This window comes from Papaver somniferum, chromosome 5 (genome assembly GCF_003573695.1).
Source record: "Papaver somniferum cultivar HN1 chromosome 5, ASM357369v1, whole genome shotgun sequence".
In the NCBI taxonomy this organism is placed as follows: domain Eukaryota; kingdom Viridiplantae; phylum Streptophyta; class Magnoliopsida; order Ranunculales; family Papaveraceae; genus Papaver; species Papaver somniferum.
In genome coordinates this window covers 76,328,943-76,342,321 of record NC_039362.1, presented here as the reverse complement: position 1 = coordinate 76,342,321, position 13,379 = coordinate 76,328,943, and the positions used below count along the sequence as shown (strand labels likewise).

At 36.2% G+C, this 13,379-nt stretch overlaps 2 protein-coding genes across 2 annotated transcripts; one reads left to right on the top strand and one right to left on the bottom strand.

The window, feature by feature from the left end:
• The first annotated feature begins 5,183 nt into the window (after positions 1-5,183).
• On the top strand, positions 5,184-9,655 carry LOC113281958 (translation initiation factor eIF-2B subunit delta-like). The gene is made up of 7 exons (XM_026530874.1): positions 5,184-6,019; positions 6,758-6,892; positions 7,606-7,961; positions 8,118-8,862; positions 8,986-9,082; positions 9,179-9,233; positions 9,355-9,655. The coding sequence occupies exons 1-7, from the start codon at positions 5,443-5,445 to the stop codon at positions 9,415-9,417; spliced, it is 2,028 nt and encodes a 675-aa protein (XP_026386659.1). The 5' UTR covers positions 5,184-5,442; the 3' UTR covers positions 9,418-9,655.
• A 1,333-nt stretch (positions 9,656-10,988) lies between these two features.
• LOC113277549 (probable transmembrane ascorbate ferrireductase 2) lies at positions 10,989-12,951 on the bottom strand. Its single transcript, XM_026526615.1, has 4 exons — positions 12,676-12,951; positions 12,318-12,366; positions 11,528-11,727; positions 10,989-11,448 (listed from the first exon to the last, which is right to left on the bottom strand). Exons 1-4 carry the CDS (start codon positions 12,817-12,819, stop codon positions 11,143-11,145), a joined length of 699 nt encoding a protein of 232 aa, XP_026382400.1. The 5' UTR covers positions 12,820-12,951; the 3' UTR covers positions 10,989-11,142.
• Positions 12,952-13,379: the final 428 nt, after the last annotated feature.

Sequence of the window (13,379 nt, the reverse complement as noted above, 5' to 3'; positions counted from 1 at the left end):
TATTTGTTTGGCATCTTTTGTTGTATTTTGTTCATTGATAGAGAAGTTTGCATTCTTTTAATTTTCTCTTACTACATATGAATAAATTAATAAGATGTGAAGTTTGCTAGAAAAATAAAATAAATGACCCTTTAGACCTGATGATTATTCCACACCGACTTAGAGGCACATTTTAGTTCCCTAATCTACTAGATTGCAGTGCATCTCTGTCCCTAATGAAAAGCAGCTTCAGACCTTCGTAATATTTTGTCCTACAATTACGACGAACCTTTGTTTTTACAGATGTGTTCTGACATTTTTAGGTATACTCAAGTTGGGAATGCGGTGGCAATCCCAGTCGCCAAAGTGTTGGGATATGCTTTGTACCCTGATGTTAGAGGTCTTTGCGATGAAGAACCCCTCATCATGCTACCTGATAGTTTCACTTTCGCTATCCAATCACTTTCTTTCCCAGGCTTGTAAACAGGTACAAAATTTTTGGTGGTGCTTCTTCATCTGTCTCATTGCATCCCTAAATGTCTTTTTGATATGCTTCTTCTAATTTTATTTGGTTTTTTAATTGCGAAGTGTATATTTTTCCATCTTAACTTTTTTGTTTTAAATTTTGTAGTCCATTGCACTTTTTTTTAATCAAAAAAGATAATATATTCAATTTAAAAAACTTTTCTGCTTGGAGTCATACATATTGACGTTTTTAGCATTAAATAAGAGATGCTTAACATTAGTTCCTAATATAAAGAAGTTTCTAATATGATATAAAGAAATTTCGTAAGACAAAAAACTAGAGTTTTGTATCCATTTTGAACGTTTGTTCATCTCATAGTCGAACAAACAAATCTTTGATTTGTTCACCCATATAAATCTTGCTAATTTGAGGCCTACCACTGGAAGACAAAAAATGGTAGTAATTTAAAAAAATAAAATAATTTAGACAACTATTTTCCTTACCGGCTAAACTTCTCCAGATTAATTAATGTTAATACATTATATATATATATATATATTAGTTGGTTAATTAATGAGTTAGATGGAGAAGATCAAAAATGGTTTAACTATAGAGATTATGTGTTAAGTTTTGAAGAAGAACATCAAGAGTTCTTGGAAAAATGAAAATCAATATTATGTGTTAGGTTTTGAAGAACAACATCAAGAGTTCTTGGAAATGTGAAAATCATGGAACCATCTAAATTTTGTTAATCAATGGAAAATCATATGAGAAAACTTAAAGTCATAGCATCTGATGATTAAGACATGAAAACATTTAATTTTTATTAAGAATTTCTGAATTTTATTTTACGCAAAGTCAGTAGATATGTCGTGCCATAAATGTTGTAATTGATGTTCTCCAAAAATGATGAACAAAACCCGGAATCAGTGTATACTGTATCTACCAATTTTACCAATTCTGACATTTTATTTGGCAGTTGTGGACCATATTTTATACTCTTAATTGATGTTTATATTCTTACTTTGTCACTTGTTAAACAAACAAGAACGTATTTTCTACCATTAATTCAAGTAAAAGTGAGAGGTGAGGGAGCTTGCAGGTGTCTAACATTGGTTGATTGGCTATCACGGAAAACAAAAATTAGAATCCACAATCTCGATGTTTCTCTTTATTTCGAAACTAAAAACTAGAATCGACATATATGTTGCAACGTGCATGCCGATTCTGGACATCATTTTTACAAAAAAAAAAAAACTTAAATTTGATCTTTTTACGATCGACACATGTGGGGAATCGTATACGATTGTAGGCTAAAATACACAGAGAAAGTTTGGACATTTTTAAACCCAGAATTGGTTTACGCGAGATTTCACATCAACCGCTTCTGAATTGCGTCATCCAACCACGAAAAATACCAATTGAAATCGGTAGACGTGTATACGGCCATCGAAGATTATGCTAGAATGTAGACATAAACATTAACTGATTTTAAATACATTAAACCTGGATTTCCAAATTTTTAATGATTAAATCAATTAAAAACCTAATAAATATGAACTAGTTAATAAAGTTATATGATGTATTGCAGCAATAAATGAATTTTAGTTTAAGAAAATAATTAAAATCAAGCGAATAAATTGATTTGATAAATGTAGGTAGTATCATGTTTGATTGTTAAGAGAGAAATGATTCTAGTTCATCCGTTAGTCTTCTAATCCAGCATCTAGATTGGAGTCTAGAATAGCCTCCTAAGTCTTATGGAAATTCTAATCTATCATCTAGACGCGCTGAACGGAACAACAAAAAGTAGATGCGCTGAATGGAACAATGAAAAGTGGAATTATGTTGCGCTGAATGGAACAACGCAACCATCTCAGTCGGCGGATCAAAGAATAAAACAATCTGCGCTAAACCAAACAACGACTACGCTGAACCATTCAGCGAAACTATCTCGCTACTAGTTGGAATGCGAGATATATCTGGAAAGAGAAGTAATGTTAATCTGCACCACTTTATGTCTAATCTAGCAGCCAAATCTGACCCATGGAACTTAGTCCAACGAAGATGGATGATTGAGAAATGCAAGATAGTTTTACCTATTTTGGACATCCCTTATACTTCTCTACCGATTAGATGAAGAAACTAGTAGGCCTCGAATAAACGAGGTAAGCCGCAAACTAGCCGCGCACATAAACCCTAACCACAACATCCCACGCTTAGGAATGAAATTTTTCCCTATGAGCTGCAATTATCAAACAAAAATTAAAAGTAGGAATTATCTATAGGTACTAGTTTGGTGATACTAGTTAGAGGCAGGTCCACCCATTAAAGCCCAGTAAGCATAGGTCCATAATTAAAAGAAAACATGAAACTGGACCTAATTTTTTAAGCCTAGGTCATGTACACGTGCGGGACACATGTGACGTATTATCATAATTCCCAAAACACCCCGCACTATATAAAAACGGATATAGACGTTTTTTTATTTTTCATTCTCTCAATTTATGTTTTCAGAGAAGAGCTCTGCAAGTGAAGATTATTTGAGGTCCTTGTTCGATTCGTGAGTTCGATTCATGAGTTCGAGCTCTGCAAGTGTAATCGGTAGGTGGATTTTTTGTTCTTACGATATTCATGCTTGATTTTTTAATTTTTTTACTTCGATTTTGATAAAAATCCTTCAGATCTAGATAGAAAGTCATGTTTTATGTTCATTTCATTAGTAGATCTGATGTTTTAATTCCATTTTGTTGGTCTTTGGTTTGTTTTTAGTTTGCCTTTGTGTATTAATCATCAATACGTATATGATGTACTGGTGGTTTTTGATGAAAATAGTCCAGATCTAGTTATAAAATCATGTTTTACGTTCGTTTCATTTGTAGATCTGGTATTTTAGTTTCATTTTGGTGGCTTTTGGTTTGGTTTCAGTTTGGTTTTGTGTATTAACCATCAGTACGTATATGACGTACTGTTAATCTGTGTTTACTATGCATCTATAGGTTTGGTTTCAGTTTTTTACAGTGTTTTTTTGGTATGAATTGACAGTACATATATGGCGTACTCTTCTGATTTTGTTTTATTCGAAGTTTTTCCAGTTTTTTTTGTTCGATCCATGAGTATGTATGTATTTATGTATAATACTGAAGTGTTGTCACCTTTTTTAGTCTTATCCGTCAGTACATATACGAAATACTGTAATATTTTTTTCGATCCTCTTATTTTTCATAGATCTATTACCTATTCTTGTCATGCAGTTGATTTGTTGTTCATGAATCTTCAGTACATATGTCGCATACTGATAGGAAATGCTATTTGGATGTGCTTTGTCTCATTTTTTAGTCTTATCCGTCAGTACATATACAAAATACTATAATATATGTTTCGATCCTCTTATTTTTCATAGTTCTGTCACCTATTCTTGTCATGCAATTGAGTTTGGCCACTTCTTTGACATGAAGTTCAGTTTTTAGTTCATGACTCCGCAGTACGTATATGTCAAACTGATATAAACTTCTTCTAATTCTGTTTTATTCACAATTTTGCTACTTCTTTTGGTTCGTGCAGCTTCAAAAACTAAGGAGGCATTAGCACATACACAAAACAAAGGGAACCAGATCAGTGTAAATGGGGGTTCCCCTCGAAATGGTAATACTAGTGCCTACCTAAACGGGAACGTTGAGGATTTTCAGGCTGTTGCTTCAACTGGCAATGGATCAGTTAAGGTAGGTTCAACGATGCCTTTTTTGAATGCTCTCCAACATCACAGTTGTAAACGTTAATGGCAGATATTTGCCTGCACTTGCATTTTCAGTTCTGGAGCTTTGACAGTCATGATTAACACACTACATGTGATGAACAAAATTAATTGTTGGATAAATTTGCCTGTTGTTACGTCCCAACTCAGTATCATCAATTTATGTTGGCATGGGTAGAAAATTTTAACTTCCCCCTTTCTCATCAACAGCAAGATCAAGTTCCTGGAGTTCATACTGTTCCTTCGTCCCTGTTTGGAATTGGTGCCTACGGTCTTCCTGGACAGGTTGTTGCGTTGCATCCCTTTGTTATGCAGCAGCAAGGTGCTCCACCCTCTGTAACATCAGCCAACACGCACATTCCTCAATCTCATGTTGGCCAACTTCAGTCAGGGCCTGCAATTTCATTCCATCCACAGTGGGAGAACCAACAGGTAAAGGATGAAGTAATTGTACAACTTGTCGTTCTATATAATGTTGCTTGTGATCTCTTAAACCATTTCGTTTCCATTTAGGCTGTACCAGAGAGCTCACAGGTATCAAGTCAGAGTCAATATCAAATGCCCCAAACTGAGCAAGGATCTGGTGCTCGTTACGAATACGAGCTTACTGCTGATTTGTAAAAAGTGCAGCAGATATGTACTCAAATTTTAAGCATGGTGGCAAATATGTACTCAAATTTGTAACACAAATTTAGCAGACATGTACTCAAATTTGTGGTATTTTATATGTTTTAATTAAATTTGGACCTCCCGATAAATAAAATCTCGATTTGGTAGAAATATGTTATTTCACACATATTTAACCAGTAGGGTATATTAGTCATTTCCATGTTTTCAAAAAACTTTGGACCCTAGAATAAAAATAAAATCCGGTTGGACCCTCCTATAAATAACCTTATGGGCTTAGGAGCAAGCAAGAAATTTTCCAAATTAAAATAGTAAAAATAAAATACCTCCAGACAAACCAAACCCAAACCCAAAAAGGAGGAAAAAGAAACACTATATCCCGAACCAAAAGAAGGAAAAGGTCCCTAATTTTTCGTGAAGAACTGCCATGATTGATCACTCCCTTTAACCCCCTCAAAATTCCTCAAAACCCTATTTCCCCAATTTTCACAATTCAGCAGAGAAAACAACTAAATCCTCTACTCTCCCAAAATTAAACCCTAATTTTAATGGAAAATAACCTCATAAATCTTCCTCTAAAGCCTAAAAAGCCCTAATAATTCATTCAATTTCCCATATGGAGGCACGAAGAGGAGCATCACAAAGAATGGTGATCGATCCTAAAGTACGCCAAGTAGGTTTTTTCACACCAGGTGCACCACCAGATCGTTCACAATCATTTCCAGTTGAATCAACATCACCACCAGGAGTATCAAGCTTATCCCCTTCTGGAAACTCTCTATCACCAGTGATGATTCCTCCTGCTCGTCATGCTTCTGATAATATTACTTCTTCATTAGGGTTTCAAACTTCCCGTCCAGTTCCTGTTCCAGTTCCCATTTCTGTTCCAGTTCCGTTATCTCCTCTCCGAAGACCTCATGGTGGAGATGGTAATATTATAATATCTGGTAGTTATAATCCATCTGAATCTTTAATGTCATCACCAACTCAATTGGGTTCCAGTAGCAGAATGGATGATGGAGATTTTTCTGAGGAATCATCACCAGGTTGGGCTCGTAAAGGCGGAGGAGGTGGAGGAAAAGTTGCTTCTTCTTTTAGTGGTGGATTTGATATGACTACTACTACTGCTGTTAGATCTAGTACTTTGCCTGCAACTACTAATTTGACTACTATTTCTGTTGTCAAGACTCCTGGTAAGCACAGAACTGGTGAATTTAGGTTTGAGTTGATTTTATTCATTTGTACCATGTTTATGTTTAGTTGGTAAGATTATCTATCTAAGTGGGAAACTAAAATATGGGATGAGGTTTCGACTGAAAATTGAGTAGATTAGAATTTTGATGCAATCTTACTAGTAAAGAGATTTTAGTGATTGTTAACTAAAGACTTAGACATTTTCACTATCTGAAATAGATGCATCATTCTGAGTAGAGTGTCTGATTCGTATTGTCTCACATGAATAACATGGTTGCCGGCCTTTTAACTCTTGGGGTCTGATGGAGCGTTAAAAGATCGGTTACCTTGTTCTATCACACGTTTGTTTTTGGCAATTCTCAGGGTTGTTTCTTTTGATGTGAAGGTAAATCAATGGCAAAGAATATTGTTCAGCTAAAAGGACACAATTTCTTGTTTGGTCTTCCTCTGTTAACTAACACGAGGGTTTAAGTCATGAGGAGCTTTTTTCCCATTATGCCAAATTTGTATAAAATCTCTGTAACTACTGTAAGATTTCTATGATAGCTTGCAAGAAATAGCAGCCAACAGTTTTATCCATTTTCATAAGTGCCCCTTCTAGAGTAATTTGCCTCACTGTATTATATGCCGTCCACCATTAACTTTTTTTTGTATGAATATGCATATGTCTGTCTAGAAGCTCCTTTGCTCTTCATGTCACTTGTTGCAACATTTATTGATTGAAATCTTGCTTATAGAAATCGGGGAGGGAGGATTGGTTGAAAAGCTAAATGATAGACCACCAGTTTCAAAGCCACTAAAAGAGAAAACCTCAAAAGCCGAAAGGCGTGCCCTTCAGGAGGCCCAACGAGCTGCAAAAGCTGCTAACAAAGGTATGTCTTACTTATTCCTAGAGGAGCATAATGAGTCGAGCAGTTTTTTTTTATGAACTTAATATTGGAATTGGCAAAAAAAAAATTTGAGGGTGTTATTATAGATTCTTTCGGAAATGTGAAAGTTGAAGTCTTTTTTTTTAAAGTTATTCACAGGATTTCTCTTTTTTCTCTGGTTTAACATCATCTTGTATCAAAAGATTACTAAGATGTAATCATAACAGCTTAGCTACTGAAACGTTACCTTGCTTTTTGGGTTTGAAGTACAAATTATGTTTTTAGCTGAGTTGTTATTGATTTAACATCTTGGGTCCTTGTTGCTCGGATATCCAGAATGAATCCGCATTTCTCTGCTGTTGTAAGATTATGACTTTAACATTATGCAAATGCAATTCTCTGTGATTGAATTAACATATCAGTTTGTCGTTATGTTCCCACGTGTAAAATGTAATGCGTCATGTTGGAGTTGTATATTTCTGGCCTATATAAGAGGCAGAGTGTCTTGATTTACCTTTTATTCTCTCTGTTGAAGTCTTCTCTGTCTCCTTTTTTTTTTTTTACAAAATCAACCGCGATTACTTTGTTCACTGAAGTTACAGCATCTGCCATCATCATGCATTTTTTTTTCCTGTTGAACCATGTATTGGTTGTAGCTGCATGTACCATTAAAAAGGATTTCCTCTGACTGCTCTCTTCTGTGATGTTGGTTACAGCCGAAGGAAGCAAGGGTGCGGCAGGAGGTCCAGCTCCAGGAAGTTCAAAGCCAGCTAAAGCAGTGAAGCAACCTCAGCAAAAGAAGGAGGCTTCTCAAGTTGCAACTTCTGAGAAGAAAGTAAGTGACCGCCCTACAGAAAAGGATAGGAAGAAAGACGTGCCTCATCCACGCATGCAGTTTGACGATATAAAAAGTGTCGAAAAAGCTAAAAGGCGCGCTGTTGTCAAGCAAACTGAAGCTAGAAACAGGGTTGAGTTGTTTAGACACTTGCCTCAGTATGAACATGGAACACAGCTTCCTGATCTCGAGTCTAAATTTTTCTCACTTGATCCAATGCATCCTTCCGTATATAAGGTGAGTTATTGTGTTCTAATATCTACGCCAGAACGTACTTCTATTTTTTTTATTCATACTTATGTAACTGTACAAGCAATTAGTTATCATGTCATGCAACTTGCAATAGTTTTATTATCACAGTACCACCACCTAATATGTGTCAAATATGACCAGGTTGGGCTACAGTATTTAACAGGAGATATATCTGGTGGTAATGCCCGTTGTATTGCAATGCTTCAAGCGTTTAAAGATGCCATTACTGATTACACTACTCCTTCCGAAAAAGCTCTAGTTAGAGATTTAACTGCAAAAATTGGAAGCTATGTTTCTTTTCTGATAGAGTGTAGGCCCCTTTCGATCAGCATGGGCAATGCAATTAAGTTTTTGAAGAATCGTGTCGCAAAATTACCTTTGACTGTTTCAGAGTCTGAAGCAAAAATAGCTCTTCAGGCAGACATTGATAGATTTATACTGGATAAGATAATACTTGCAGATAAAGCAATAATCGATCATGCTGTGTCAAAGATCACAGATGGGGATGTGCTATTGACGTATGGATCACCCACTGTTGTTGAAATGATACTGTTGAAGGCTCACGAACTGGGGAAACAGTTTCGTGTAGTAGTGGTGGACTCACGTCCAAAACTTGAAGGACTAGCGTTACTGCGAAGGCTGGTGGTGAAGGGGCTCAACTGCACATACACCCATATAAATGCTATTTCATACATCATGCATGAAGTCACAAGGGTTTTCCTTGGGGCTTCTTCGGTGTTATCCAACGGAACTGTATACTCGAGGGTTGGAACTGCTTGTGTTGCTATGGTTGCTCATGCATTTCGTGTTCCTGTCCTGGTATGCTGTGAAGCATATAAGTTTCATGAGAGGGTACAGCTTGATTCAATTTGCTCTAACGAACTAGGTATGTGCACTACTTGAAAAGCTTATTTGATTATTATTTCATTTATATTTTTATTGCCTTCTTTCTTTTGATTAGTTCATGGAATTTTGGAATGTATTAAATCGAAGCCTTTTTTTTTTTCAGGTGATCCAGATTCTGTTGCCAAGGTTGTTGGAAGGAAGGACGTAAATTATTTGGATAACTGGGCAAATAATGAAAATTTGCAACTTTTGAACCTCCTGTAAGTAGACTAAATTTACATCATTCCTGGTCTCTTAGCTATTCCACTTTCCATAGTTGAAACTGAATGTCTTAATTACTTATGATGTGTTAACAGGTATGATGCAACACCTTCAGATTATGTGTCATTGATTGTGACAGATTATGGCTTGGTGAGTGTTATTGTTTCTTTCCCCCCTCCTCTTCTGATTTCATTTTATTTGACCAATAAATCTTCCTTGCGAGTTCTGCCCAATCTTGTGAGTTGACATTCCTTGCACTTATTTTTTGCAGGTTCCACCAACCAGTGTACCTGTCATTGTGCGAGAGTACCGTAGGGAACACTTGTGGGTATAAATGAGAGCGTGTGATTCCATTCATCAGTGGAAAGGAAAGTCCTATTTTTGATACTGGCATTCATATTTCAAGCCATTTATCAATGTTTGCTTGGGATATGAAAAAGGATTGGATAATCTATACACAAGAGACCATAACTTTTTTTGTTTTATTCCGTTTTGAGCTGGTTTGGAATAATGATGCTCATTTGATCAAATTAGTTGTTAAATTTTGACCCTTCTCTTTTTGTTTCCTTGAACTAAGTTCCACTTAAACATCAACCTTAACTTGAGCTCCTGTAAACTAAAAATGGAGGTGGAGAGATGTTAAGGATGTTTGCATCTCCGCTCTCCTGTAAACATCAACCTTAACTTGACCTCATGTAAACGAAAAATGGAGGTGGAGAGATGTTGAGGATGTTCCACCAGTGTGCGAGAATACCAGGTAGAACAAATGAAAATCGTTGCACTCTGGATATCCCAACACAAATTTTTGCTCTACTGAGATTATACAAACCGTTATCTCAATCACATAAGTTCCATGAGATTGCTAAGTAGCCAGGTCTGAGAAGTTCAGTCTGAACCGAGAGCTAGAGACAGTACAGCTCAGTCATTAACAAAGGTGACTTTATGCCTGTAAGATTAACAACGAGAGCTAGAGACAGTATTAAGCCATAGAGCAAAACCAGACTTAACTTCTAAAAAGAGAGACAGAGGCTATACACACAATACGCCAAGTACAACTATGCATCGAGTCTCATGTCTGAACACCAGCCTGCGCCACCCCAATCTTCTTGTAAGCAAGCCAATATCTAGAGAGCCCATGGAAGCCAAGACCTCCCACTCACCCCATCTATGAGCTGTACTGTTAAACCGATCTCCATGGATTCAGAAGCTTGGCATGTGGATTCAGCAGAACGGTCTCCTCCAGATAGTGACTTTGTTCTCTTTTGTTGTAATGGAGCATCTCTTGGTAATCCTGGAGCAGCTGGTTTTGGAGTGGTGGTCAGAAATCATCTTTGTCAGGTAATGGGAACTTTTACTGGAGGTTTAGGAATTGCAACAAATTATACTGCAGAAGTATATGCTGTAGTTTGTGCAGCTGAATAAGCAGTTGATTGGAAGTTGCAGAAAATCATTATTAACTCAATTAAAACAGTTTGCACAGGATGAAGTGCCTTGGTTCATTAGAGGTAGATGGATAAACGCAATTAAAAAGCTTGCAGAGGTCAGGTTTTTTCACTGCTTTAGAGAAATTAACTTCTCAGCTGATTGTGCTGCTAAATAAGGTGCCAAATTACAGGCTGGAGAAAGACACATCTACATTGGGAGGCCTTCTTGGTTAAAGAGAATTGAAATGCCAGGAGTTGTGTGTTACAGATTCTGTTAATTAGTTCAAAGGTTGTGAATTGGGAATGTTTAATTGAGTTAGTATAGCTAGCTCTTTCTTTGATCTGTAATTGCTTTATCCTATTTGTAACTCCCATTTTAAATCAATAAAATTTATGTGATTCAGCAAAAAAAAAAAAAAAATCAGCAGAACGGCACCGTACACGATTGAAACGGGTAAAGATCACTAACTTCACTTACAAAGTTGAAACGAAGTAGAGATCACTTCAAATGAAACAATTTTATTGTAAAATTTGTATATGTTTTACAACAAGCTAAATCTGCAGTTCATATAAATGAGAAGTACAGTAATTTGAAGGATTAAATGAACAATTGAAGTGCTTGCATGAGTGCGCACTTATTCCATTGCTCTGTAAGCATCTATTTTGCCATTTGTAGTTGGACTAATAACAGCAAGAACAACGAAACCACCAAGAGCAACAATCAATATACCAAACGAGTTCACCAACATGGCCTCAGTGGAGTAGCGTGATATTACGTTGTTGGTTTGGAGAAAGGTAACCTTCTCAAAGATACCAGTAACAGCAGTCACAACAGCAAGCGCATAAATATAAATCCCAAAGAATACATGCCATGGCATCAATGCAGCTCTGCTGCTTCTCGCGCCACCAGGATACCAGAATGTTACAAATCCAGCTGCCAACTATATCAAGACAATGATTTGTGACCATTAACTCATTTTTCCAAGAACAAGATCAAAAACAGAAGTTCTGAAAACCTACCTGAATCATAAATAGAATTATGCAGGCAAGACCCAGCCAAGAGTGCAGACTATAGAAATTATCAATTCCCTTGTCGATATGGAATTTCAAGGCAGCCAAAATACCGACGACACTCAGCATGAGAGCTAGAAATTGAAGCGTAAGATGAACTAACTTTTTGAAATTTTTAGTCCCTGACATTGTCTTGTATGCTAGCATGGCTGAAATGAAATGAAAGTCGGTTAAAGCATATTTTGCACCTTAATTTCTTTCAAGTATTAGAAAGCAGATAATAGGGTTTGTTTCAGTGTCCCTATGCGGTTTCAATGCAGAAAAAAAACCGTATCCAGAATGCCATTCTGACAAAAAAAATCCATGATGAACAAACCTTAAGAAGATGGAATTCCACAGCAGTTACCTAGAAAATGGTTTGCAATTCTAACCCACAAGAAGGTTTTACTTTTTCCTGTTCTCTACCCATAACAAATTTCGCAATTACTCTATAATGGGTTTTGCATTGATTTATAATCTCAATATAATCCCCATTACCGTTTATCTTCTCATCATTAAGCCGCAACAAAAATGATTCCAAACAGACATTGCTGGAATCACAACAATACGCATGTCTCACTACATGTTCAATTGTCTAGGAATACCAAAATATTCCTACTTTCTTCATTCAGCTAACTAACAATAGTCTTGAAAATATGAATATCACATGGTAACAAATGAAAGTTCTCAGGTTTCCATTATAACTGATAAAAAATGAACATCTCTAACAAAAGATGAGCTTACAAGAGTGTTCTTGTACCTTCACCATTGATAAGTATGAGTCCGATCAGCATTAATACCGGATGAACCTGTAACAAACAACCAAATACTACTAATTATTCAAATTACAATGCACAATTAAGATGGCATTTCAGTTGAATTAAACCTTGCCTCTATTGGCTGCAAAAAAAAAATCCAAATTTGAAAAACCCCAAAAATGGAAATTTTCAAACTGCAACTATTAACAAAATTTCTACATTTTTGTACTACCCAGATCTAAAATTTGAGCCCCAGAGACTCAGATAAAGCATCGACCCGAAGGTCAATCTATAAACATGTATATAGCTTATTTTGAATAGAATGAGCTGAGATAAGGAGGGAAAAGAGAGAGAAATTACGTTAAAGATGAGATCTTTGTTATCAGAAAAGAGAGCTAAACCTCCTCTGTAATGTAAAGTCCAAGTAAGAACCAAAGCTGATACTACAACTCCCATTATCCGTATCAGTAATACAATTGGAAACCCAACCATCGGAACCGCCATTTTGAAATACAGGCAGAGAATGAATGATGCAATTCAATAGAGGGAGAGAGAGATGGAAATTAGGGTTTTTGTTTGATCATTCCTTCTCTTCTCTTGTCTCTCAGCAGTTAGATTTACACACAATTAGTTTCAAAGATGTCAACTGAGAATAAGATTCAGCACAACCGCGCACGTCATCTGATATTCCACGGTGGACAGTTTGAAGATGACTTGTCCTATAACGTGGACAACACCTTTGAGATTGAGATTAATTTTAAGGAAAAAATATCGTTTGGTCCTTTTTTAGGTGGTCCCAAGTCAGTTTGGTCCTTTCATAAATTACCTTTTCCATTTGGTCCATAATTATTTAAAAATATTAAATGGACCAAAGTACCCTTCCGTGTTAATTCCTACTTATTTTTTGTAGCAGTTCATTCTGTCTGATGAACTCCGTAAAACTAAACTAAATTTCATACTTATTTTTTGTGCAGAGTTCATTCTGTAAGATGAACTCCGACGTTCATTCCTTCAAATGAACACCTAGTAATTCACACATTAGTTCATCTTCAACACGAGTTCAT